Source organism: Coccinella septempunctata, chromosome X, assembly GCF_907165205.1.
Source record: "Coccinella septempunctata chromosome X, icCocSept1.1, whole genome shotgun sequence".
Taxonomy (NCBI): domain Eukaryota; kingdom Metazoa; phylum Arthropoda; class Insecta; order Coleoptera; family Coccinellidae; genus Coccinella; species Coccinella septempunctata.
The window spans coordinates 5,517,689-5,542,219 of NC_058198.1; the positions used below are offsets into that span (position 1 = coordinate 5,517,689).

The 24,531-nt window shown below is 35.0% G+C and overlaps 1 protein-coding gene and 1 long non-coding RNA gene across 3 annotated transcripts; one reads left to right on the top strand and one right to left on the bottom strand.

Moving 5' to 3' along the window:
* Positions 1–13,602: 13,602 nt before the first annotated feature.
* LOC123322215 lies at positions 13,603–24,498 on the top strand. Of its 2 annotated transcripts, none has more exons than XM_044910092.1 (5): positions 13,603–13,804; positions 20,302–21,104; positions 22,724–22,809; positions 23,037–23,200; positions 23,442–24,498. In XM_044910092.1, the coding sequence occupies exons 2-5, from the start codon at positions 20,467–20,469 to the stop codon at positions 23,772–23,774; spliced, it is 1,221 nt and encodes a 406-aa protein (XP_044766027.1). In that variant the 5' UTR covers positions 13,603–13,804; positions 20,302–20,466; the 3' UTR covers positions 23,775–24,498. The 2 variants fall into 2 exon arrangements, with proteins under 2 accessions (XP_044766027.1, XP_044766028.1); XM_044910093.1 differs by lacking the exon at positions 13,603–13,804 and adding an exon at positions 18,865–19,016.
* LOC123322216 lies at positions 23,052–23,536 on the bottom strand. The gene is made up of 3 exons (XR_006539078.1): positions 23,413–23,536; positions 23,267–23,350; positions 23,052–23,191 (listed from the first exon to the last, which is right to left on the bottom strand). It is a non-coding gene; the product is annotated as an uncharacterized LOC123322216 (long non-coding RNA).
* Positions 24,499–24,531: the final 33 nt, after the last annotated feature.

Sequence of the window (24,531 nt, forward strand, 5' to 3'; positions counted from 1 at the left end):
GCCCCTGTCTATGAGAGTGAGATTCACAGAAGCATTTTTATCAAGCTCCAATGCATCCACCCTCTTAGATCGACACTCCTAACATTTCTCGATGTCCCTCAACATAACCCTTAAATAATGATATAAACATCAAGGACTGTTATTATAATTATAATCGATAATTATGTTTATTTAGAATATCAAAATAAATTACATCAAGAGATTGCAATTTGCAAGCATTTGAGGAAACTAAATTATGTTAGTAAATTCATGACAGCAATATACTGTCGAAATTAGTTCCAAAACATCACCCAGTTGTTGGGAAGATCAAATATCTGATCATGCAAGAAACTATCAGCAATAACATGCGAAACCAGCTCTTGCTGAATATCCCTCACTTGATTAGAAATTTGGAATTTCTACAACAACTGATGAATGAATAATTTTTTGGGGATGGGGAGGGAAAAAAGTAGAACTATATCTTATCTAAACGATTCATGTAATGAATAGATGTGATATTAAATGTAAATATGCTATATTAAAGGTAAACCATTACAAAACAAGCTTTTGTAGCTTTATTCATTGTGGAAGCTCTGATATCTACACCTAATCATCGAAGGAATGCATTTTTTTCTAAATCAGAAAATAACATTCGTTCCATGACCAGGTCGTAGATACTGGTCGAAACACTATTTTCAGTAGGAACAATATGAATCCCTAGGTTTAGAATTAAAATTATGAAAAAATGGAGTTCTCCTTCCAATTCTGTTGATCGTCGACTTGATCTTAAAAGGTACGGGTTACCATTGCTTTTATAAAAACGCACTGGTAAAGCCATACCTCCGATGATCAAATCTCAGGGGTACTGGAGTATTCTAATCTAACGAAGCATTGAATACAAACTGAAACATTATATTATTCGACCACTAGAAAAAGCATTTTCAGACACCAAGAAAAAATATATTTCGAGCCTGAGGAAAACATATTTTTCCATCCTGTAAAAAATATTTTTCGACCCCTAGGAAAAATATTTTTTGACCCCCAGTGAAAATACGCATCGGCCACCAGAAAAAATATCCGACCCATCAAGAGAAAGTATTGTTCGGCCCCACAGAAAAAAATATGTTTCAAATCAGGGCAGTCAGTCAATTTTTTTTCGGTTCTCCGTTCAAATCGTCTTCAGAACCGATTCGTTGTCATCTCGATTGCATCTTACGAATCTGAAACACATTCAGGAAGAATTATGAATCAGGCAGTTCGAATAATTAACGACCTACGGGCCCGAAATATCGAATTAAATTTAGATAGGATTATACGAATGTCCTTGAACTTATCTTAAGTCTTAGATATTCTTTCAAAATGTCTTGGAAACGAGAGGGGTTTGGGCAAAGTCGTAAAATCTCGACTAATGGTTAATGTAAGACAGGGATCTCTGTTTACTTCACCTGGAGGATGCAGGACAAAGATGAACAACGACTGTTTATAAGCTAGAAGAAAGACAGAAAGTGAACGCGAACAAAAAATGAACAGGTAGGTATTATATGCCCCTTTCAGCAGAATGAAGGTGAATATCGAGAAAAGAGTCAAGGTTCTCGCGTTAAAATCAATAAAGAAAAGAGTTCTCTCTTTGTGTTCAAATTGATTGAGTCTAATAAGAATGAAATGTGAAAATCATTACGCACTGAATCGTAATTAATTCAATTCTAATTTCATCAAATATTACATCCAAGACGAAATGGAAATCAACGGTTGTCAAGTGGTACTTTTTTTGTACCAAATTTATCGAGCAACCCTCTATTAGTCTGGAATCCAGGGAAATATTTCTCATGCGTTTTTAGAAATCTAAATGTCTCAAAAAGTTTATTGTAAAAGTTTCGGGGGAGAGGGTCATAATTTTCTGAGAAAGTCTTTGATTTGTCAAAAATTGAGCTCTGTTTGTAGAACTTCGACTGTCACTGAGTATCTAGCCCAATAGCAGATGATTCGCAATTAACAATAGCCATTGTGTAATGGTTGCGCATTTTTACATGGACTAAGAATTACCCGAGACATACTTGTTGAACGAGGTGATATTCTCAACCTGAATCGAAATGAGGGACAACTGTTAAGTGCTTCCTTAACTTCTGGTTGGATTTCTTTTTATATCCCTGGAGAGGCATAAGAGTTCTGGCGTACATTCATTTCGTTCGATTAATGAACTTTTTGCACGTCTATTCGTAGCAGATGTCGTGTGTTACGAAACTATTTTGAAATTTCAACCATACAGAATGATGGTGTTTGAAAATCTCCCCATAATTAATGAAAAAATGTGATAACTTCAACTTGGGTTTAGGGGTAACTATCGAAATATCAACTACTATTGGGGAAATATATACTACTTCGAGTTTCATTAATCATTTCGGTAATATTATGTCAATTTTCAACTATCAATTGATGAAAAAAACCGATTTTTCACTTTGTTGACCTGAAATTTGTTATTTTTTCGTGAAAATAATGTATAATCTTCATCTAGCGAATCATCATGAGCCTTTTCCGTTCTGAAAAGTAATCTCCTTTTCTGTAGTGAATTTTTCCACACAGCCTGCAATGACGGATATGATGGAACGCCCTGTGTGGATGTCGCGATGTACCCTATATTTCAAGTAACGTAAAAGGAAACCTTCTAATAACGTTGTAGGCATATCTTGAAGCAGACTTATTCGAGATATAATAGGCGAGTACAACAGAATATTACTGAGTATATTTATACCTACATGCGATATCAGTGTTTCTGTTCTATAAATCCTGCATCATGTACTACGTACATTTAGTGCATTATATTATGGAATGGAGAAACTGTAACATGCGAAATGGTTCGCGAAGCATACGAATAGCAATACATTGAGAGCCTATCCCTAGACTTTTTTAACACGAAATACTGCGATCTAGGACTTCAACTCACACGAGTAAATTCGAACAGTTCGAGAGAGATCATATCGGTTTAGTCAAGAATAGAATATGTACATGCAAATCCGAAAACTCCAAGATGAACATCTTACACTGGCATTTTTTCTGATCCATTATTAACACTCTATCTTCCCTCGAATCTTACACCCTAATTAATGACACCCCTATCGAATTTTCAACTGACCCCATCTTTTTCGGGAGTTTTCCAAGGACAATTTTCAACACGCGCATATTTAATTGTGATGAATATTCTGAAAGACCAAATCTTTTAGTAATAAACGTCAATTTTCCATCGACTTGGCTACAACCGTTCGTAGTCAAAACCCCAACATGCAAAGTTTCAGCACAAAATTCTGATTAGTTCTCCAAGAACATCTAATAGGGTATCATCCACCCTGTATAGTGAATCAATTACAAAGGCATATTTTTATGAATGATGAACCAAATCAGGTTAGATAACCCTACGATTCTGATTAATTCTGAATCAGTTCATTATCAAATTTGAATACTCTGCAAAACGAATTGAGAACTTCAAGAAAAAATCATTTCAATCTTTTATTGTCGAGATTTTATAGTTGTTGTTGTAGGAATCGGTGAAATCGTTTTTTGGGGATTTCAAAGGATGTCATTCACGTGAACAGAATTGGCTTGTCCGATCGATTTTTCAGAACAATATTATTTACCCGAGTAACCTGAGTTGCTTTTTGAATAATGTTATAGTGTGTATTCAATCATTGAAGGAAATGCTGAACAAATAGTCTCGACATACCCTTTGATCTTTTCTATTTATATTAATGGGAACGTAATACAAATACGGCCAACTCATTCTGCTCCTACATCGAATATTTCAAAGGAATTATAATAGTGGTTAAAAATGTGAACTAGTTTTGCCACCGTGGTGCGCTTGTTGTAATATTTCACTTACTACTTATAATTCACTGTAATTAACAGGCTATACAGAAGTTATTCGTTGAGATTTTGATTGGATATTTTCTTTATCGCCGGATGTATAACGTGGTGTGTGCTTCACAATGTAATTTTCACTGTTCTTACATGAGCTTTACACTGATAAGTCGAATAATTTGCACCTTCTCAGCCATTTCTCTTGAGAGGATTAATTATTGGGGGAGGTTTCCTTGCATTTCCTCTATTAATTGAATCTAATAATAATGAAATCTTCTGTCATTTACACCTATGTATCATAGCGAAAAAGTAATATAACCCTCATGAAAATTACAAGGAATGCTAACACTGCTGGAAAAAAAGTATTACACATTATATTTCAGTTATGAAATATTTTATATCCGATTTTATACCGATTTATCAACGATGTAGTAGAAATGATCAAAATATTAAAATTGTCTGCGATGATGGTATTCTTCGAGAACTGATTGTACAGTATACCATTCAACAATGAGATCTTTCCGAAATTGATGAAGGGATACTGTACAAATCAGTCAACAAGATGGAATTGTTATCCTGGTTGATAACTCTTAGAAATTCTGGTCTAGGAGAATCCAAAATTTCTATAAGACACATCAACATCGTGCAGTGTTGACTGTCACTGTATAAGAACAAAGATTTTGCAGGCCTATCAGACAAACATTTTATGACAATGGCCATATGAGTTGCGTGTACGAAAAATAAGATCGATAGTAATTTTCCTCAGTGTGCCTTATAATCAACATTGGGAAAAACCACAATCTATCGCATTTTCGCAGATTCCAAATATTACACAGGTCCAATTTTATGTGGATTCCTCCGATCGCTCTGTATGTGCACCAATTCAGTAAATATTCCATTTCGGTATTGTCGTCTTCTCAGAAAACAGTCATCAGAATATTATGTATTGTTGTATTTTAATTAAATTATGCAGCAGATGTTCACGAGGAACTCGTTATATGAGGAAAAGACAATGAAAATAAACGATTTCATACACACACTTCATGTTAGAAGAGATTTAATGATAACGACTATAAAAACTACTGCAATGTGCCATATGTCTGACTTTATGGAGCACGAAAAGAAATACCTAGATTCAATTCCGGCTGTATAACATTCCAAATCTAAGCGGGTTATCTTTATGGTATTCTGGGGGAAAACTGCACAATTTTAGGTACTCCACTAATTTGGGACATTGAATTTAGACATTTTCCGACCAGATTGTATTTGCTGATAATCAACACTGACCTGTAAAAGATTCGTTCAAAAAAACAATAATATGTTGGAATTTTTCATACAAATTTCAGAAACAAATATATTCCACGTATTTTTCGATATGAATTATTTCGAGAATCACACTGTCTATTCGTATTTTAATGTATCAATAATGATATATCAATGTTTTCAGGAAATCAATTTTTTTTTGTTAATCATAGCCCTTTATGTTTCTGCCTTCAAATTTATACCTCTCCATCTGTCTAACATCATAACAATTTAAAATTAACCCAGGTATAATGTATGCAGTATTAAAACCTAAGATGGTTCCGTGAAAAATGGAGAATCCACAAACTGGTTCTGTTTTTTGTGGGGTCCTGATTTTTCACTTTACATCAGGAAGGTTAAATACACTCAACCCCTAGAAGGGTTTCAATTAAGAAGGGATCCAACTGTTTTTACAGTAGCTCTGGGACTTTTTTAGCAAACTCTTGTATCAGTCATTTTTCTTCACGTGAAAAAAGTTGAGAGAGATTTGTTCCATCAAACATAGGAGAAGCATGACTTTGTGACGTGATGAGGTATAGATTGAGAAAAAAGAATAGCAATTATTAGAAAAAAGAAAAAACCCTTTTCGGGAAAAGCAGCTAAGATAACAGAACTGATGAGTCAGAGATCATAGCAAAAATTATAACAGAAATTTTCTTTCTTTCTTATAGGTAATAAAACGAGTATCTTCTGCCCTGCATATTTTATATTCTATATTCGATTTCTGTGGCGTGAAATATGAATCATTGCAGTCGAAACCTCAATTTTCTCTCAGCTGAACCGTTGACGAGCTCATTTTCTCGAAAACTGACCGCTTAAGATTCTCGGAAAGAGCTTCTGTTTCAAAAACAGACATCATGATGATAATGGGCGCTCTTGTCTTTTATTTCCTTCAGCGACGTCATTATGGTCTAGAAGGTACCGTTTTTATCGGTTCAGGTTAACACGAGTATTTTCACCGCATTCGCATTGACATGTGTTGGCCGACGTGATATTTTTTCGTGCTATACAGGGCGAGCGAGTGCTCCACGAATCAATTTTTATGTGACTTGGAAGTTATGATGATACTAGGTATAGTGGAGCAGTATTCAGTTTAAGAAAGAAAATCCGCCAATGTAACTGACTATTTGGTAAATTAAAAAACAGATATGTACCCTCATTTTCATACGGCATTCGAAATACATAAATTATTGAATCAAACACAAAGGAAAAACCTGAAATCGGGAATAAGCATAAATTCGAAATACTCAGTTTTCTCTTCATTTACAATAATAATATTCATAATCCCAATTTTTTCAGTTTTCAAGCGAGAATTCTCTTGTTTGTTCGAAACAATGATTCATGATAGCTGAAGGATTTTTCATTTTCACAGGATGTGGCTAGAGAATATTTAAATGTGACAAATTACTTGAATTATTGGACGTCTACGTTGCCTTTTATATAACCTGCTCGATAATATGCCTTTAATTCAATAATATATTGTCCTTTTTCAGAATATCACATCCTTCATTTTGCTTCAGTACCTTTGATGGGTTAAGAAAAAAAACAACAATATTATTTTGGAAATTTAAGGTTAAATCCCTTGTTTATTTTTCTTCTGTGTTTTTCGGGGATACTTTTTCTACCCTCGGAAGTTTCCACCTCATGGAGACTCGAGGGAAGCAACCGTCCCTAGGAACAACCCCGCCTTATCATTTGACCCGTATGAGTTTCCCGAAAAACGTTCCCAAAGGATAAGGGCCGACCTGGTTACCGAATCGGTTTAGAAAAATTCAAAAAGCACCGCTAAATGTCCATTCGGAACATGAAAGTTCTCACGTTGTGGAAGTATGTGTCACTAGCATAACTCGTATGTCCAGTTTTCAATAATCCGTTAAGGGTTAGACCAGTCCAGATCAAGGGTCAATTCCTACGGGGGTCAGTTTAATGCGCGAAGGGGTATTCCCACGAATGCCCTTTGTCCGGCAATGATAAAGCGGGTAGGAACCTTTGTGCCGGTGAAATGGTCAAGTGAATTCGGAACGATGAAACCATTGAAGATGAGCAACAAACTTTTTGATGGTACCCGCGTAAAACCGGTTTTTAGGTAATAAGTAGGTACACCCATAAATTCAATTCCTGAGAATTGAACGGCGGTCACTTCCTCACTCGCTTCCGTTGAACCTAGATCATTTTTCTAGATGGAAAAGGGTTGTCTTTTGACAAACCCTTCAGATTTCAAATGAAGAAAAAACGACTGGCTACTCAGAATAGAAATAGAGGATGAAACATTCCCAGGAATAATGTGATCTACAGAGGGCCCTGCAAATTCTGCTCATCGATCCGTTAACATATCGAAAAAGGACACTGATTCCACTTTTACTAAGTAACGTTGAAAATGTCTGAAAGAATTGAACACCCAATCAAATTCGAATTCTAAAATGATATTCTGTAACAAATTCCATACCATTCTCAAATTCCTTTAATTAGGAAGGGTGCAGGCAGGGTGAATTGAAACTCAGCTAATACTCCGATTCGAAGACTTGTGGAAGATTTTATGAAGATCGTCTAACCAGAAAATGAAAAAAAATTTTGTACCTCAAATCGGCGCTCAAATTTTGCGGGAAATAATTTTTCTCAACAGTGTTGGGGTAGCTTAGTACCTAGATGAGGACCGCACTGGATAAAACCTCACCTCAGAGCTTGTTTCGTCATTTTTTCCATTTGTGTTGAATCAATTTGGAAAAAACAAATTATAATCAGTATATGAAAACGCCAAATATTACATTCATTTAATTGTTTCTCCCTTAATGGCGGGCATCATAGGAAGCCTCAGACATCCAGGAGCGACTGTCAGAAAGAAATGGACGTATGTTGCATCAACACTTTGGAGTATGGGGTGTATGATAATATTGTATGTATTAGAAGTCAAGATGGCGGATGTGATGATGCACGGAACAACGGATAGAACACAGAGGAGAATCGCAAGAAATCTATTTTAATAGCGCAAAGACATCGCAAACAATCCGTCATAGAACAATAAATCGTATATTCAAGCTAAGAACATACCCATTTGAAATATCTTGAACGGAAATAGAGTCTGGACAAAAAAGCGGTGGACATATGATGGCTGCCTCTGCCATATAAGCACGAGACGAGGCTGGCATACAAATAGCACTTAATGAGCTCAGATATAAGTAAAAAGTAGGCGGGAACTCAAGATCGGGGTTCGGCCAGCTTCAGTTTCTCGAAGATACGATGGTGCAAACATTTCGGCTTTTGCAATTTTATAAGGTTCGATTCCAGCGGCATTTCGAACCGATACGGGGACAGTGGCGTAGATCAGGTGATACATATGGATACCGTACCTTTGTTTATTGTTTTCAATGAACCACACAACTTCGCGATCAGAACTTGGAAATAATCGCATTCAACGAATTCGAATATCACAGTCCTATTTTAGGATGAAATGCCAACACGGAGATAAGAGACCCCTATATTAGAATTTTGATAGGAGGCCCCCTCTTTTGGAGTTACATACCCCTGAATTTCTCCCCTATAAAAAGTATTTTTTTATCTCATAATCCGATCATACGAAAATCACCGAATTTGGTACACAAAAGTTTGATGATACGCGAAGTCTCATAGTGGTACCTATTTTGGTGATGATGGACTTTTCACTGGGCGACAATGTTTTTGGTAACACTAAACATTTACCGTGCATATTTCCACAATAGGTCCGCAACTACACTTTCTTCATTTCTGTTTTTGTAATTCCGCTATGTTAAAAAATAAGTAAACTTTAAGGCGATTCCGAACATCTTCTTCGATGATAAAATAAAATCGAAAAAGGCAGGAAATTTTCAGGAAACATCACATACAATGACTACTCAACAATAATTATACAACATGATTTCAAGAAGATTAAGTAGGAAATAGCTGAAACAAATAATAAGACTTCATCGGGTGATTGCATGGATTTTTATTTTTCTTTATTGTTACTTTCACACCAAACAATCTGAATAACTTTTCAAAATAACATGAGGGCTTGAGGAGTGTGGTGTTTTTTTGGTTGAAGAAACGAATTTGCCTAATTATTTTTACCCATTCTCATATAGTTCATCATTTAAATAATGACATTCCATTGAAACCTCCAAAATCTTTAAGGGTTTGAAGCAGCATCTGTTGAATAAAAATTTATATGGTTGTATCCCAAGTGGTTCATATTTTCTTATATACACAAACATAGACCATGATATATCTTCGTGTCCTATCACCTGGATTTCCACCCAATTCTGAAATAAAAGAACGGATATAGTCGGTGAAATCCGCAAATAATTCTGTACTCACCTTCATTCAGTATGGTTTTGTTTTGAACTGAAATATATTGGACATTTAATGGCAATAAAATGGATGTCCATTGGGCTTCTTGTCTTGTTAGGGCTATCGAAAGCCGTTCCTCGGGATCCCAAAAGTTTTTTAGGAAAACTGCAGTAACAACATTCGGGAAATAAGAAATAAGCATGAGCTAACATCATGTCACACTAGTAAAATCAATTCTTTCGGTTTTCCATATGAAACCCAATATCCTTCTTTTTGAATCATTCGCAACTATTTTAAACGATGTGAAATTGCTTGTTGACTCACTTTTAATGTGCGTGTCATTTCTCTTGCGTTTGGCATGCACGAAACTTCCTCCAATAAAATTTTCAATCGTCTTTACGCATAGTTTCTGCTTTCAACTATATTATTTGTCTTCCACGTTTAACTCACCGTTTCAACACTTTGAGGATTGTCATCATCATATATGCTTCAATCGATTTGCATAACTCACGTAGAGCCAGAATTTGCTGTGTGCTTCTGGTTATGGAAGTTACTTGTCTGAAGAATATTGAAAAAGCTCATTTATAAGTGATGGAAATTAATCTTTTCAGTTTTGAAATGCATTCGTTGAAAGATATAAGTGTGTATGTAGTTAGAATCTTTAGTATTTCAGATGACAATCGAAAACCACTCAAAGTGATTTGGGAAGCTAGAGAATCTCCCTCAGGCACATCACAAAACTGATTTCCATAAATCATAAGTCTAGGATTAGAGAGATTGATCGACTGGAGGTACATTGAGGACTTCTTCGTATCAGCAAAGATTTTTTCATAATATGATGGGCATTCTCGAATATCCTAGAACACTTTTTTGTTGCTAGTCGAAATTCACATAATTCTTATTCCATAAAAAATTAATAACATGAGAGGGACACCTGTAGGTCCCCAAATATCCTTGAACTATCGGGTTGCGCCTGCGTCGGACCCATCAACCGGTACAAAATGAATTTAAACGCGCTACTTATTTAATGGCCCCTACAACGCCTACGTATACCGTGAACGATATATAAGTGATGCAGTATGCGTGAATATCATTCTCACGATGTCTGGAATTCATTAATAAGAATCATGTCTATCCAATATAAATTAGGAATTTTTCATATTGCCGAGATGATTTAATGAGCGTACAGATAAAAACAGAAGTTGCAGCAGAATCGCTTCAAATTTTTACGATGTTAATAATCTCACTGACGAAAAACCCTCATTATGGACTTCTCTTAAAATGCCTACTCCCTTTTCTACTTCCTTTCAGGAATTGTCCGCACAAATGTACGTAGGTACGTGCAGATAATTTAAATTTTCCTCGGGTAATTGGCGACTAGAACCTGTAGAATGAGTTCGTAGATGCTGCTAATTTCACAGAAAATTATCGGTTTATATTCTATGATGCGACAGTAGTAAGTACTACTGATCAATATCTACTCAAAATCTTGTGAAGTAGAGTATTTTACTGAAATGGCAGTATCCTACAGAGAGGGAGCCCATGGTCATTTAAAAAAAGCATCCAGAGTCCAAAAATGTAAGTCCCAAGAATTTGATCTCATTTGCATCAGAAAACTTTGATACAAACTAATCAAGAATAAGATGTGTTGGTTCAGATCAGTTACGTTTGTAGATAAGACGTAAAAATTGAAAAAAAAATCATTTGGCACCTCTTCGAAAGCAGTATTTTCCAACAGATAGCAATAATCCAGTGTCAAAATGAGAAAACCCACTCAGACTATCAGAAAGTTATTTTGATAACTGAAAAGATGACCAAGTACAAGAGATATGGAAGATGATGAGACTAGGTGATTAGGCAATAATGAACAGCATTCTTAAGAATCGACAAATCATTATGGGTGAACATGAATATCATGGAGTCGTGAAGCATATGTTGATACAACGTAATTATTATTATTATGACATTGAAACAAAATGGAAGGTTGAAATCGGCTATTATCTTCATTACTTTTATGATCGCCGATTGAGCTTTATTTTTCGTTGTTGCCAGAGCGTATTTTTCTTGCAACGTCATCCATGATTGAGTTTCGTTATTCAACCCTTCGCTTCTTAAATAATGGAGGGAGAGCTGGGAAGAGTGTACTTCCTGCCTCAGAGGTTCGAGAGAATTAGGCTTAATTAAACTCCAGAATTCAGCTATCAATTATGACACCGACACATAGGTGGGCCAATTCAAAAGTTCTTTTGCCTCAAAGGGCTTTTGTAATAAGGGTTCCAGCTCTACCTGCTCACAGTTTTGTCCTCTCGAAGGTTCACAGTGATAACCGAGCAGTGAATTCACCAGGTATTTCATTCGAAACAGGTTATGACATCTAGTGTGAGAGGAACGAAGTCAAGAGTTACAATATAAATGTATAAGTTTTAAGAAGATTGCTTGGGATATATTACGTAATAATGTAAAAGACACATAGATGACAGTTCAATACTCAAAGAGAAAATAATTGATTTTTTTCATATGGAGCGTTCAGAATTTAGCGGTCAAATTGGCTATGAAATTTTTAAGGTTGATTTTCTGTATGTAAAGGATAATATTTTCCAGAAAATCGAATCATTCAATTCTCCATTTTTCATTTATGAGTACACTTTTTGAGGTGCATTTGAATTTTGAACCATCAACCCCTTTTTGAGAAACTTCGAAACAACTTCTCTGGTTTTAACATTATTAGAAATGCTCCTTTTTCACCATTTTCCAAAATTAAAAATTTGTAATTTTTGAAAAATGGCATTTCCATGCACGATTCAAATCTGAACGAAGGCAGTTAAGTTTGCTATTTCATTTGCACTAGATTCTGAACATTTTTTTCTGGTGTACTAATAAAACATTTCGATTAGGAACTAAATAGGAAATTACGAGCAAATCCAATAAATCTCATGTACCTATAAGTCTTGAGTTGATAATTATTTATGACCACGTGCGATTCGTTGAATGTAATAATTAATCTACAAAGATTGTTGACCGCAATAAAGATAATATTAACCGTTATATCCCAATGTAGAGTAACGACAAAATTCTGAATAATCAGGAAGTATCCGAAACTATATTCCAAGGAAAAATTATGAAAAATGTTAAACCCAGTTTAAAGCCACTGAGAAAAAGTAGGGAACAACTTTTTTTTCATCAAATTCAATGGTCCTTATGATAAATTAAGAACGAGCGAGCAATCGTTGACTTTCGTTTTTTTTAAACAATCAGATTATGTATTAGGAATCATTAAAAAGCTCTCGCGCTCAGTTTGGCGCAAGTCGGATCTCAGTTTGGTTGGCCTAAGATAGACTCTGGTCCTAGGAGATGCTCTAATAATTATATTTAACCAAAGGATAATCGTAGTAAAATCATTCTGCTTGCGTGTAAACGATACGGTTTTAGTCACTCTTCGACCAAAAAGAATGTAATAAGTTTTAATTAAGTTATTTGAAGTACCAAACAAAAAAGAAAATAATAATAAGAATTTGAGGCGTTATAAAAATTGACAACATAACCTACCGTATTATAGGTATCTAATAACGCCTCAATCTTATTATCTTATTTATTATCGTTTCGTTTTTCTGTCAATTTTAATTTATTACGTTCAAGATATTTCTGGCACAATTTCACAGAGTGATTCTACAGAGTGAATTTGATACAAAAATGTTCCCATAAGGTGCGGTCTTTGAGTACTCAATGGTATGGTCGAAGTATCTTCCGTTGTGAAGAATATTTTGTAACGTTTGACAATTTTTCATTCAAAACAAGAAATTTCAAGAAAATTTCAAATTTTATTCTCAGGAATTTTTAGAAACTTTAATGGAAGATAATTGGACCATGGTTTTTTTTGCGAATTTCCTGTAGAATAACTCTGTCAAATTTGGGTTTTGTATAATTATACCTATGTATAGGGACATGTCCTTATGCAATGCTTATACAAAAATGATAATGGCCACAACTTTCCGCGTTACTGTTCTTTTTTTTTCGGATAGATACGAAATTCTTCGCAAGGTGTAACCGTTTTGAAGAATGGTGGAAAAATAGTTCCCCGCCCAAATTACAGGTGTTACCACCGTTAAGCACGTAGATGGCAGCCAAGTCTTTGGAGCACTGTCTGACAACCTTAACCTCGTACGTCGCTTCTACCGCATGTCTGTTATTCCGTCGGTTATTTCTGAGAAGTTGCCGTTACAAAAATATAAGATGTGAGTCCATCTGTGTGCTAGTACGACTAGTGCGCGTAGCGTGCGCGCATTTTCTAGTGTTTTTGAAGTGTCCGAACGAAAAATAACACTTTTCTAGCACTGAATCAGCGCATATGGTCATTCTGGAACAGACAGATAAGGTAAACGCAAGTATTTTTTCGAATTGAATAGAAAATAAAGCCACGTACACATGGTGAATCCTAGAACTCAATAAACTTCAGCTTCAACATCGGTATTTACCTGTTCAATTAACTGAGTACGACCAGAACGGTTATTTTTCGCCTTGTTAATCGAAAATACACGAATTGTACGAATTTAATACGTGTACGGAACATCTACAAGGGATTCGTGTATTGGCTATAAATTTCTAGATCAGGTTGTTGTACCTGTTTCCTCATTTGAATAATTATCTCTCGACTCTAATGAAGTTTGTAGAAACGATAAGAATTCGGACATTTGATGAATGACGGTCTGGTCAGCTGTGGAAACCTTGCTGATTTGGCAGGAGGTGAATAAATTAGCCGAACTCGTGAATACCTCTCTCTATCAATTAGCTAATTCCACAGCTAACCCCAGATACCTCGAGGTCATGCCGAAGAAAAGACCTGGTAGTGCCTTAAATTCAATTCTGCACGTCGTTGAACGCCTCCGCGGCTTTATCTTGCCGATAAATATCTTTTCCGCATAATTTTGACTGGATCCGAAGGCCGATTATTCTTGCACCCAATAAATTCGGTTGGTTTCGAGCAACACCTATTAGCAGGTGCAAAAACACATGGAATTTCAGGAAATGAATGAATAACCACGTTTTTTTATGAGGGTCGTTCGTTCGGGGTGTGTTCCACCCCTTACAATAAAAGCCATAGGGTAACGAAGGGCAGGTTAAACCGCGGCGGTTATTCGATAGCCAGGTAAATTTTTTACGTACTGGACTTCTTCGTCTGTCAGGTTTCTTGTGCATATTGGATTCCGAACCCGGCTTGTGCTAATACCTATATGTTTTCTTTTTATAAACCACAAAAACCGCGGAATAGTTAGAGCGTGTCAAGTGATGAAACGTCCAATCATTTTTCAATATTAAGTCGCTGGTTTCTCTCGCCTAAAATAGTTTTTTGTGTTGCCGTGCCATATCAGAGTGTAGGTGTACGTACCACCCAAAAATGTACGAGTTATACCTATTTTTATGAGTGAGTAAATTAAACCTACAATCGCTATAAATTAATGTGTTAAATAAGATAGATATGTATTGGGACTAGTTTGCGAAAATAAGTTTCAACTGCAAAACTATGTGAAAACACAGGAAGAAGGTCAAAATGTTTTCGAATTTCTTGAGTGCAGCTTCGAAAACAGATTCATACAATCTTCCTTTACTTTTCTATACTTATAATTATTTTTATTTATCTTGTTTGGGGAAGCTTTTTCGTACTCCATAATTGATGTGGAATCAGAATTAAGTTATATTACATTTAATGTAACATTTAATTATTTTATCGAATGTGGAATCAAGTACCTATAAGTAGAAAAAACTGCAAAATCGAAAAAAATTAAGTGAACAATATGTAATTGATAACTAAAAAAAGAACGTGTCGTCATTGTCAGTTGTAAATATGCATAAAATAGCGAACAATCTATACAATCCATCGAATACTATCTGGAATATAATTTACTGAACCTAAAGTCCAACTGTTCTATCGTTAGAACAGCATGAGGAAGATCAAGTGTGGTAATACCACCTGCCTCTAGTCACCTGTTTGATTTTTATTGATATCACCTCTGTGAAAAGCCTAAATTTATGGATGACTCATCATCAAGTAAAATATTCAAGGATGTCTGACGTATATTTTTCCTGTTCACACTTAGTTATGATGAAAACTGAAAAAGGACCTTCTGATACAAAGACACTTGAAACCTTTATTAACAACACATCATTTTCATTACTTTCATGGAGATGATCATTCACTCGAGAAATCAAGTTACATTGGAATTTTATATTGTGTGTATGAGCACAATTTTCTGAAATCCTCTATTCACAGTATCACCTCGCGCAATCTTGATAAAAAGATGTATTCAAAAACTATTGAATACACACATTTTTATGATAAAGAATAGATCACACAGAAAACATGCTACAACATGCAGCTAGAATAATAATCTAATCGGGAAAAATATGTCTGATCCTTCTTCAATTATACTCCATTTTATTCAATAGGCTAAAAACAGTTAAGCAAACCTTTCTGAAATAAAATAACCATTATTGTAGGGAAATTAAGATGATGGCAATTTTTATGATTATTCTTAATGTTGTTATTATCATTGATTGACTGACATCTGCTAGGAAATACAAGGGTAGATAAGCGAAAATGGCAATTTGTCATGCAGGCATCAGTGGCACATCAAAGCTGTCTACTGAGACGGTGCTTACGTATATCAAACCACTCTTCCTCTGTGCATGTACACTTGATGAACACATTTTCTGAAAATAATAATCAGGTTATGGAACATATATGAACAAAAAAAACGAATTGATTCATTTACGTGAAATTCTTAATGATGGAGAATAAGTACTTGCTGGATAATTTTACGCTGTTTCTATCATCTCTGGGGAAACAGGGATGAAACAGCCCAAATGATGATCCAGCAAGTACAGTAATTCGTGATTCGTGTTGTTCTATATATTCCTTAGGAAAAAATGAATTTAATGGATCGAATCATTCTGTGGGAATTTCATACTGAGCAAAACAGGGTGGTTGAAGAAAACTCCGAATTCAAGATGTTTTCATTTCTTCGTGCGCATTTCTGCACTCCAAGATTGAGATAATTTTATGAGAACCAATTCTGAAGTTCGACAGTTTTTGAAATTTCAATAAGCAATGTGGAAGTGCAAAATATTGCATATGGAATATAACATTGCGATAAATATAATATGAAGCATTCATGATCTTGATAATTTTTGACCCCTTTTCAAAACTGTTATTCAACAAGCAAAGTCGACAATCTTCGGAGAATCACGTTGAGAAATTTCATAATCGATAACAGAATTCTTCTCGGGAGATGTAAATATAATGAAACCTTTGAGAAACTGTTCACCTCTATGTAAATGCCTCCAGGTTCATTTCCAGTAGTGGCAGGTACATAACAGGAAGGTCACTTTCTAAGGATAGTTGGTATCATTCACATTCTTCGGATGCTTTATAAAGTCGCGGATGAATTTTGCACTTCTTCCGTTTCTATCCCGATGATTAAGAAATTATTATTGTGAGTGAATGTAATGATTAAGTTTTCTTCCATTTCGCTTGATTATAAATGTATTGGACTCCCAGTGGTACTAATTGGTACTAGGTAACTGCAGAGGTACGATGGTAAATGCGCGTACAGTTAGGTGAGTTCTCTTCTCTCCTACGGAGAGGCCATATAATACTTGATGTCAGTATGAAACCACTCCTTCGAAAGATTATTCAAAGTTATCATGCTACCACGCATTGGAATTCGAGTTTTAATTAAGAAGTAATATACCGTCTTAATGAAACTTTTAATCATTTTTTTTTTTTCAATTTCCCTACCTTACTTGTTACAGGAAGCTATGGAATATCTTATTCAACTAAATTAAATTAATTCAGTAAATTTCCATGTTTTCCAGAAAATGGGCGAGTTTGATTGACCGATATTGTTTTACAAAAAGATATTTCATGAACATTTCGACCGGATTTTTTTTACTCCAAACAGAATTGTTATGAATTTCTTTTAAACCAACTGAAAAATACGAGAATTCGATACGAAATACTGTGTCATTTTCACATTGTGACGAAATATTCTGCTGATGATTTCGCATGAATGAACTTTAATTCTGAATAATTGACTTTCGAAGAACAAATAAATTATTGCAAATTTATTTTATCAAGTTCGATACGTCTTCAATTCGATTTGTTTTTTATATTTCCAGAAGATTGACTCTAATAAATTCAAAAATTCCGTGTGGAGCTTCAAACTCACACATATGTACTATATTAAAATGAAATTATGAAATAATATAAAATTTTTATGTATTAGGTTAGTTGAATGCGAAAGCTCTATGTTATGCATTTATACTACTCATACACTTAAAATTCCAGAAAAAGCAGGTTTGGAACTGGGAAAACGAAGCATAAAAAAAATTCACGACTGCTATTGGCAAATTGGTGATTTTTATGTGTACGGAAATATATCATGATACAGTTAGCCATTCAGTAAATATCTAGGTGACAAGTTGCTTTGAAATTTTTCACTTACTATGATAATCATCTGTCTTGAATCCCAGATCTTTCCAATAAAATTCGAAGTAAATAATGTTTGATCAATGATTTTTGCGAGAATTTGTTCAAAAGGTAAAATAGACTTTGCAACAATACTGACGAGCATCGGCTTCTTCGAATCGCACCTAACCATTGGCACTCGTCAACTGACAAAAATATGGATATGATTGAGTATAAACCAAAGTTTCTGCAAATGCAAGGTAATTTCAATTTTCGCGCCTTATTTACAACCGTGACAGAGTTCCATTGGCGTACTAACTGTAGACACGTACAGTCTCAGCATATACCCATTATGTTTAAAGTTTTTGTGGAATTTCTTCACTTTTTCTGGTTGCTTACGATAAAATACACCAAAAAATATTGCAAAATATAAAGAAAAACTGAATATTGCTAGGGACAAGTAAACATAAAATACATAATTGAAAAACAATTTGATAAACAGAAATGCAACCCTTTTTTATTATTGATTGATCATGTCACCATTTCGATAACATCGGAATTTGTCTGCCAAGACGCAAAACATCACTTAAATACGTATTGTGAATCAAATACATTATAGTCGCTTTAAATCCCGGTAAATAAAACTCGCTGATAAGATCAAAGAATGCATCGATCTAAATCGAACTAGATAAAAAAGACTAGATGCTGCCACAGTTTCGGTCTCATTTGACCTCGTCAGAGCAACAAAACTCATTCCCCAACGGAACTGGAATGAATTGAAGATGGTAGGATGTATCCATTTGCCCAAACTCTCAGATTGCAAGGATCGCATATCATATACTCAAATGGTCCTAAGGAATAATTCGCAACTACACCCATGTCTCAATTATTTTTAGCACTATGTAACACAATCCCTGCGTTGTTTTGCAGTTCCGATTTAATGAGAAAATACTTCCGTTAATCCGTGAAGAGGTGCAGATGTGTGAACACTTATAGAGTTTCAAAATCAATTCACGAACGTTTATAATCAATTTCATAAGAACTCAATAATTCTCTCCTTGGATTCCACACAATACGATCTATTATTATTGACGAACCAAATTTGGTTGCACGTAATTTATAGGTAGGTATAACGTGTCGAAACGCAAGAAAGAGACCAGAGGATATTCCTCATACGTAGCGTTAGTTCATTATTTCATTAGGGAAGAAATTCCTCATTTTAATTTTAATATGAAAGGGCTTTCATTCATTTTTCCCATTTACAGGGTAAAAAAAAGGATCAGGTCAATTTTTATTTCAAATCACATACGCAACTTTTCGTGTCATTCGCCTTCTAGGAGGGGTGGGAGATAGTTGAGTTTTTTTCACGTAAAGCAAATTTAACCCTACTCTATAGTGATGAAATGTTTTAATTTCGGGTTGCCATTAAAAAATACTCGAGCACCCTCCATTTTTCCACACAATAGTAAATATCGAAGATATAAATTTTGCGCGTTACTTTTCCACACTATATTTCGGCATGGACCATTTCAATATTAACGAATAAACAACTTAACGAAGAGGTATGAAAAATAAAATTATTTTTATTTTTGTTATGTACTGAAAAACGTTTCCAAGACGACAAAGCCGCGATAAATCCGACACAATTAATGTTTTATATCAGATACCTCCGAAGCCCATATTTGAGCAGCTGCATCTGCGTTATTCCCACAAGGTAGGCATCCTTATCTTCAGTTTGAAATGCTCCGGAGTCCGTTTTATCAACTAAATTACAAATTCCAAATGAAAATCAATAGGAACTATCAATTCGAATTATGATCACATTCAATTTTTATCTACCAACATTAAATGCCTGAAAATACCGAGAGCCTGATACTGGCTTCGACAAACATCCAGACAAGAAATTAATGGTGAAGCCCCATCGGTGTCGAGATCAATGTCCAATAAATGTCCTCAAGGTTCTCAGATTGTGTTAACGCACGAAGCAAAAAATGGACTGCCGTGAAATTCGATAAGTTAAAACTGGTACGCATTTTATGGCAGTTGCTTTTCCCCCTTTTCGTGAGAGACGTTTATTTGTTCTTCTCCTAAAATGAGGAGAAAGGTAATCCGAAAGAAGATTTTGCTTACTTAGGAATTCGACACAGTTTTGAAGCAACTATTCTATTCATTGTTTCACCCATTGAATTGAAATATAAAAACGTCTGAAAGGTTTTCAAATCACCCCATCTGCGATAATACTTCTTTAATTTTAAAATCAAGACAAACGGTATATTATGGTGGAACAATTTATGTGCAAGGGAAATAATATCAATTCACAAAATTCGGTTTTTTGCATAGTCCTATAAGAAACTTTATAACCAAAGATGTGTCCAATTCTTTTCAAAAATTACCTTTTTTTCTTTCAGATGTTTCTAAATCGAACGTAATATGAGAACGAATTGAAAAACGAACGAATCTGCAACATGAACATGGAGTCACCCCGCAAGAGTCCCAGGAAAAGTTAGTCGGTTTAATGCTTCGTCCCAAGTCTGCTTCGCTTTCACCAATGTTCTTAAACGGTCCTAACAGAAATGTTAAAGCATATGTTAAACGCAAATGGGGGGGTAGGAAACCGAGGCCCCCGGCAAGATAACGCCTTGGAATCAAGACTGGATACATCGGCCTACAGGTATCGGTCTTCCAATTTGAACAGCTCAAGGTCCGTGTCCCAACAGTATCCCCTGAACGCATCCCAGCTGCACGTCACCACCAACCTGGACACCTCCAAGCACTCGATCCACAGCATCGGGAACGGGATGGCATCTGCGCCTGCCCTGGACACGAAGACTATGAATGGAGGCTTGAACATATCGCGCACGCGCAGTCGCGGGGGTTCGATGAACAAGTTTATCGCGAAAAGTCGCGAAGTTGGTGTCAAAGAAATGTTAGTAAGTTTGGGGTTATTGTGTTTAGTCAGTTTATTGCTCGCGTTGTTGTCTTTGATATTTTTGTTGAAAATTTCGCCAGTGACCGCGAACGACATAAGGGAGGTGTTGAGGGCTGAACAATTGACTGTGATAACTGCCGAGGAGTATGTTGTGGTTTACGAAGTTACATTAGCTTTGTGCGCGTTGACATTGTCTCTAAATCTGTGCTGCCTTCTCGTTTGCGCTATTCAGTTCTTATTCGCTGTTAAACTGGTCAAAGGGCCACATGGAGGAAATGACAGGTAAGAAAAGCAACACGTATTTTATAAAAGGCTAACTCAAAACCTGATTCATACTCCGGAGTACGTTTCAAAGTGCCCCGTTTCAAAGTGACGCACTGTATATTCAATTCTCGAAACAATCATTTGTTGAAATGAACGTGATCCGATGTCATCTCTTAAGTGGAATAACTCCTAATGAATCGTAGACTTGTTTACTACCTTTCTAATCACTAATTATCTGTTATAATGAAAACTGGTCGAATTGGACTTGATTAGGGATCCGAGGTGTTGTAGGTAACGGTAAAAATTGGTCTGTTAGGTAACCTAACACCCGTAGTAGAAGAGGTATTTTCAGGCATGCAGCTTCACTCGCTATAGGTGTATAACAAGGTGAACCCATATGCAAATTTTCGTAAACTGGTGAAAGATTATAAAATACGGGAATATACCAGCTTGGTCAGCATTCCGAACATAATTGTTCGAAGACAAGAATATATATATCTTATTTTCTTAGAATTGCAATGTAGTATCAAATCATTTATAATCTTACTTCAAATCTTTGAAAATTTATGAATGTACACATTCCTGCGAAAGTTTATGTTGTTCTTGACCCCCTTTTTTCGAGGTATACTGAAGCACCAAAATTATCATGTCATTAACGGTTACATATTATTGTGAACATTGCATTGCATGTTCCCAGAAATAAGTATAATAAGTATCAAGACAGCCAGTGCTGCAATAATCAAGGTATTGTTAGTCGAAATCCTTGAATTGTTATGACGCATTTACGAAATATGACTTGTGATGTTCGCAGCAACAGAAATATTCTACAAAATTATTCATTAAATGGACAATTTCTAAATGGAAGTAGGAACAAGAAGACAAGTAAAATATAAACAAAGCAATATGAATATATCTATGTACTTGTATTTCACACATCCATACCTACTTATTTCAGAAATTAGTAAGCCAATGGAAATAACCTGCCGATTAATCCATAATTAATTTTCGTATACGTCTCATTAATTACCAATGAATAATTCCTTAGCATCATTCAGTATTCTGGACGTGAAAGCTAAATAAGATACAATAAATCCGGAATACTTCCACTTCTCCAAGAAATAGAGCGTGAACACGCTAAATCGACATATTTTTCTGGATGGTGTTTCTATAAAAGTGCTTCGTCGGAAAACAGATAATAGTCTTGATCTTCTTCAATATCGAAACCTGAAAAATAGTTGGTGAGAACAAGAATTCGAAACAGAAACCACATGAAATTCAAGACCAAAAGGAACAAAGATTTTCATTTGAATTAATGAATCAGACATCAAATGGCTGAAATATTCAAATTACTTATAAATATTTGCTGTAACAATAAAAACAAGGAATTATATGAAAACGCCAATATAGGAAAGAAAATCCCAGGATCATTAGAGATGAAATATGTGTTAAGAAAAATACAAACAAGAGAAAAAATAAAAAATGAAATTGGGGAAAAATATCGAAAAATATGTATATTATATCCTTTTTCAAGAAAATCTGAACTAAGGCATCCCTGAAAAATAACGAATGTTAAAACAAAATGGCTGATTTTTTAAAGTGTTGATGAATGTAATTTTGAATCCGTAAATTTGTTTCAGAACAAACAAATATCTTCAAAAGTCATCCTTGAGTAGAGTTTGTGCTGTGGGAGGATTTTTCATTTCAATACCAGTATTTTTAACAGGTAAATATCTTTATTCGAGGAAAAATTCAGTCATTTCCGAGCTTAATATACAAGAATTGTTATCACATAAAAAAGCATTCAAAGGTGAAACAGATATAAAACAGTATTATTTCCTGAAATTATAATGAAAGGAAGAACTATTTTGTATAAAAAAACTGAGTAGGTTGTGAAGTAGACAAAAATTAATTTCAAATTATGCAATCAATAAAAACTTTTATTTTTTCTAGGAATTATATTGTACACTTTCATTCAATTCCATTCCACTCCTGCCATAGTGACCAGCGTCTTCATTGGATTGGGAATTGTTTTTTGCGGTTGTGCCATGGTTCACAATGTATTTATTTGGCAAAGAGAAAAAACTAACGCTGTGAAAGAACTAGCTCTGCAACAGGTAAGGATTACTCAACAAATTAGTGAATTTAAAGCATTTTCTGTTCTCAATAATAAGATTACCTACTAAATAAAATGTATGTAACCGGTAACGTGACTTCTGCAAAATGGTTCGACTCGCGTGATATGATGACTGCAACACATCTTCTGCCTTCAAAATAATAAATTAGATTAAAAATCAAATCCGGTCTGTTTTTCGGAGGTCATAAGTACACAGATATTCATTTGAAAATTCGTTCCAGGTTACTCAACACCATGAACAACTAGCCCAACACAATTCTTTCCACAACATAACATCTCCATCGAGTACGACCCAGCTAAACCAACTTAATCAGTCCCACATAAGCAATTACAACCACAGTCTGCACTTGTCGCCAAGTGTACATGGAAATGGTGCAATATTTATAAGACCATCTACGACAACCCCTCCAACTGCTGAAAATTTGAACCTTTCCAAACATTCTCACCTAAGAGAAGCTAGCGGAAGTGTCAGTCCAGGCATGCCAAATGTAACCATGGATCTTAGCAGTGTTGCCACCACCAATTCGCCCCATGAACTGTCCACATTGGTTTGATACTCTCTTGGTGGAGATGAAAAAAAAGTCCAGCATACTATCTAGGCCTCGCGTGTGTTCCGAAACGTCGAAAATCCAAAATCACGAACATAGGCTGAAAATGAACTGAGCGCATCAGGGTGATGAGGAGTTTGAATGTGTTCCTCACAGAATTCAAATATTTGATGAGAGGTCCTCCAATTATTCAACATTCATTTTGTATAATACATCATTTATATATTTAAGTAGTCACTTTTTGATTTATAAAAAAATAACTATTCTTTGTAAAAAAACTGTACATTCTCTCTCGTATCCAGTCACTTTTCTTGTCACTATCAGCTATCGTATTTTATTGAAATATATTTTATTTGAATTATATCTGATGTGGCTAGGGGTTTGATTATATATTTCTAATGATAATTTCTCATTCATTGTAACAATGTATTCCAAAATTAAAAGCTATTCATATTGTTCCTTATAAAAACTCACGATACGATTATTTTTGAAACAAATGCCGCTCTTGCCTGAATAAAAAGATATTTTTGGAATACATCTATTTGAAACAAGTACAAAATAGCACTCCTTCCAAAGGTGTGTGTCACAAACTATATAACTTTTGAGAATAAATTTTCAACTTTGTACCTATAAGTTAAAACACCATTTCTTGAATATAGACTCTGGTTTTGTAAATAACGCAAATATATCTGGAAACTGCCTGAAAATGAATAAATATATTTTTAATAAGCTTCAGATGCATTTTTTCAAAACCCAAGGAACC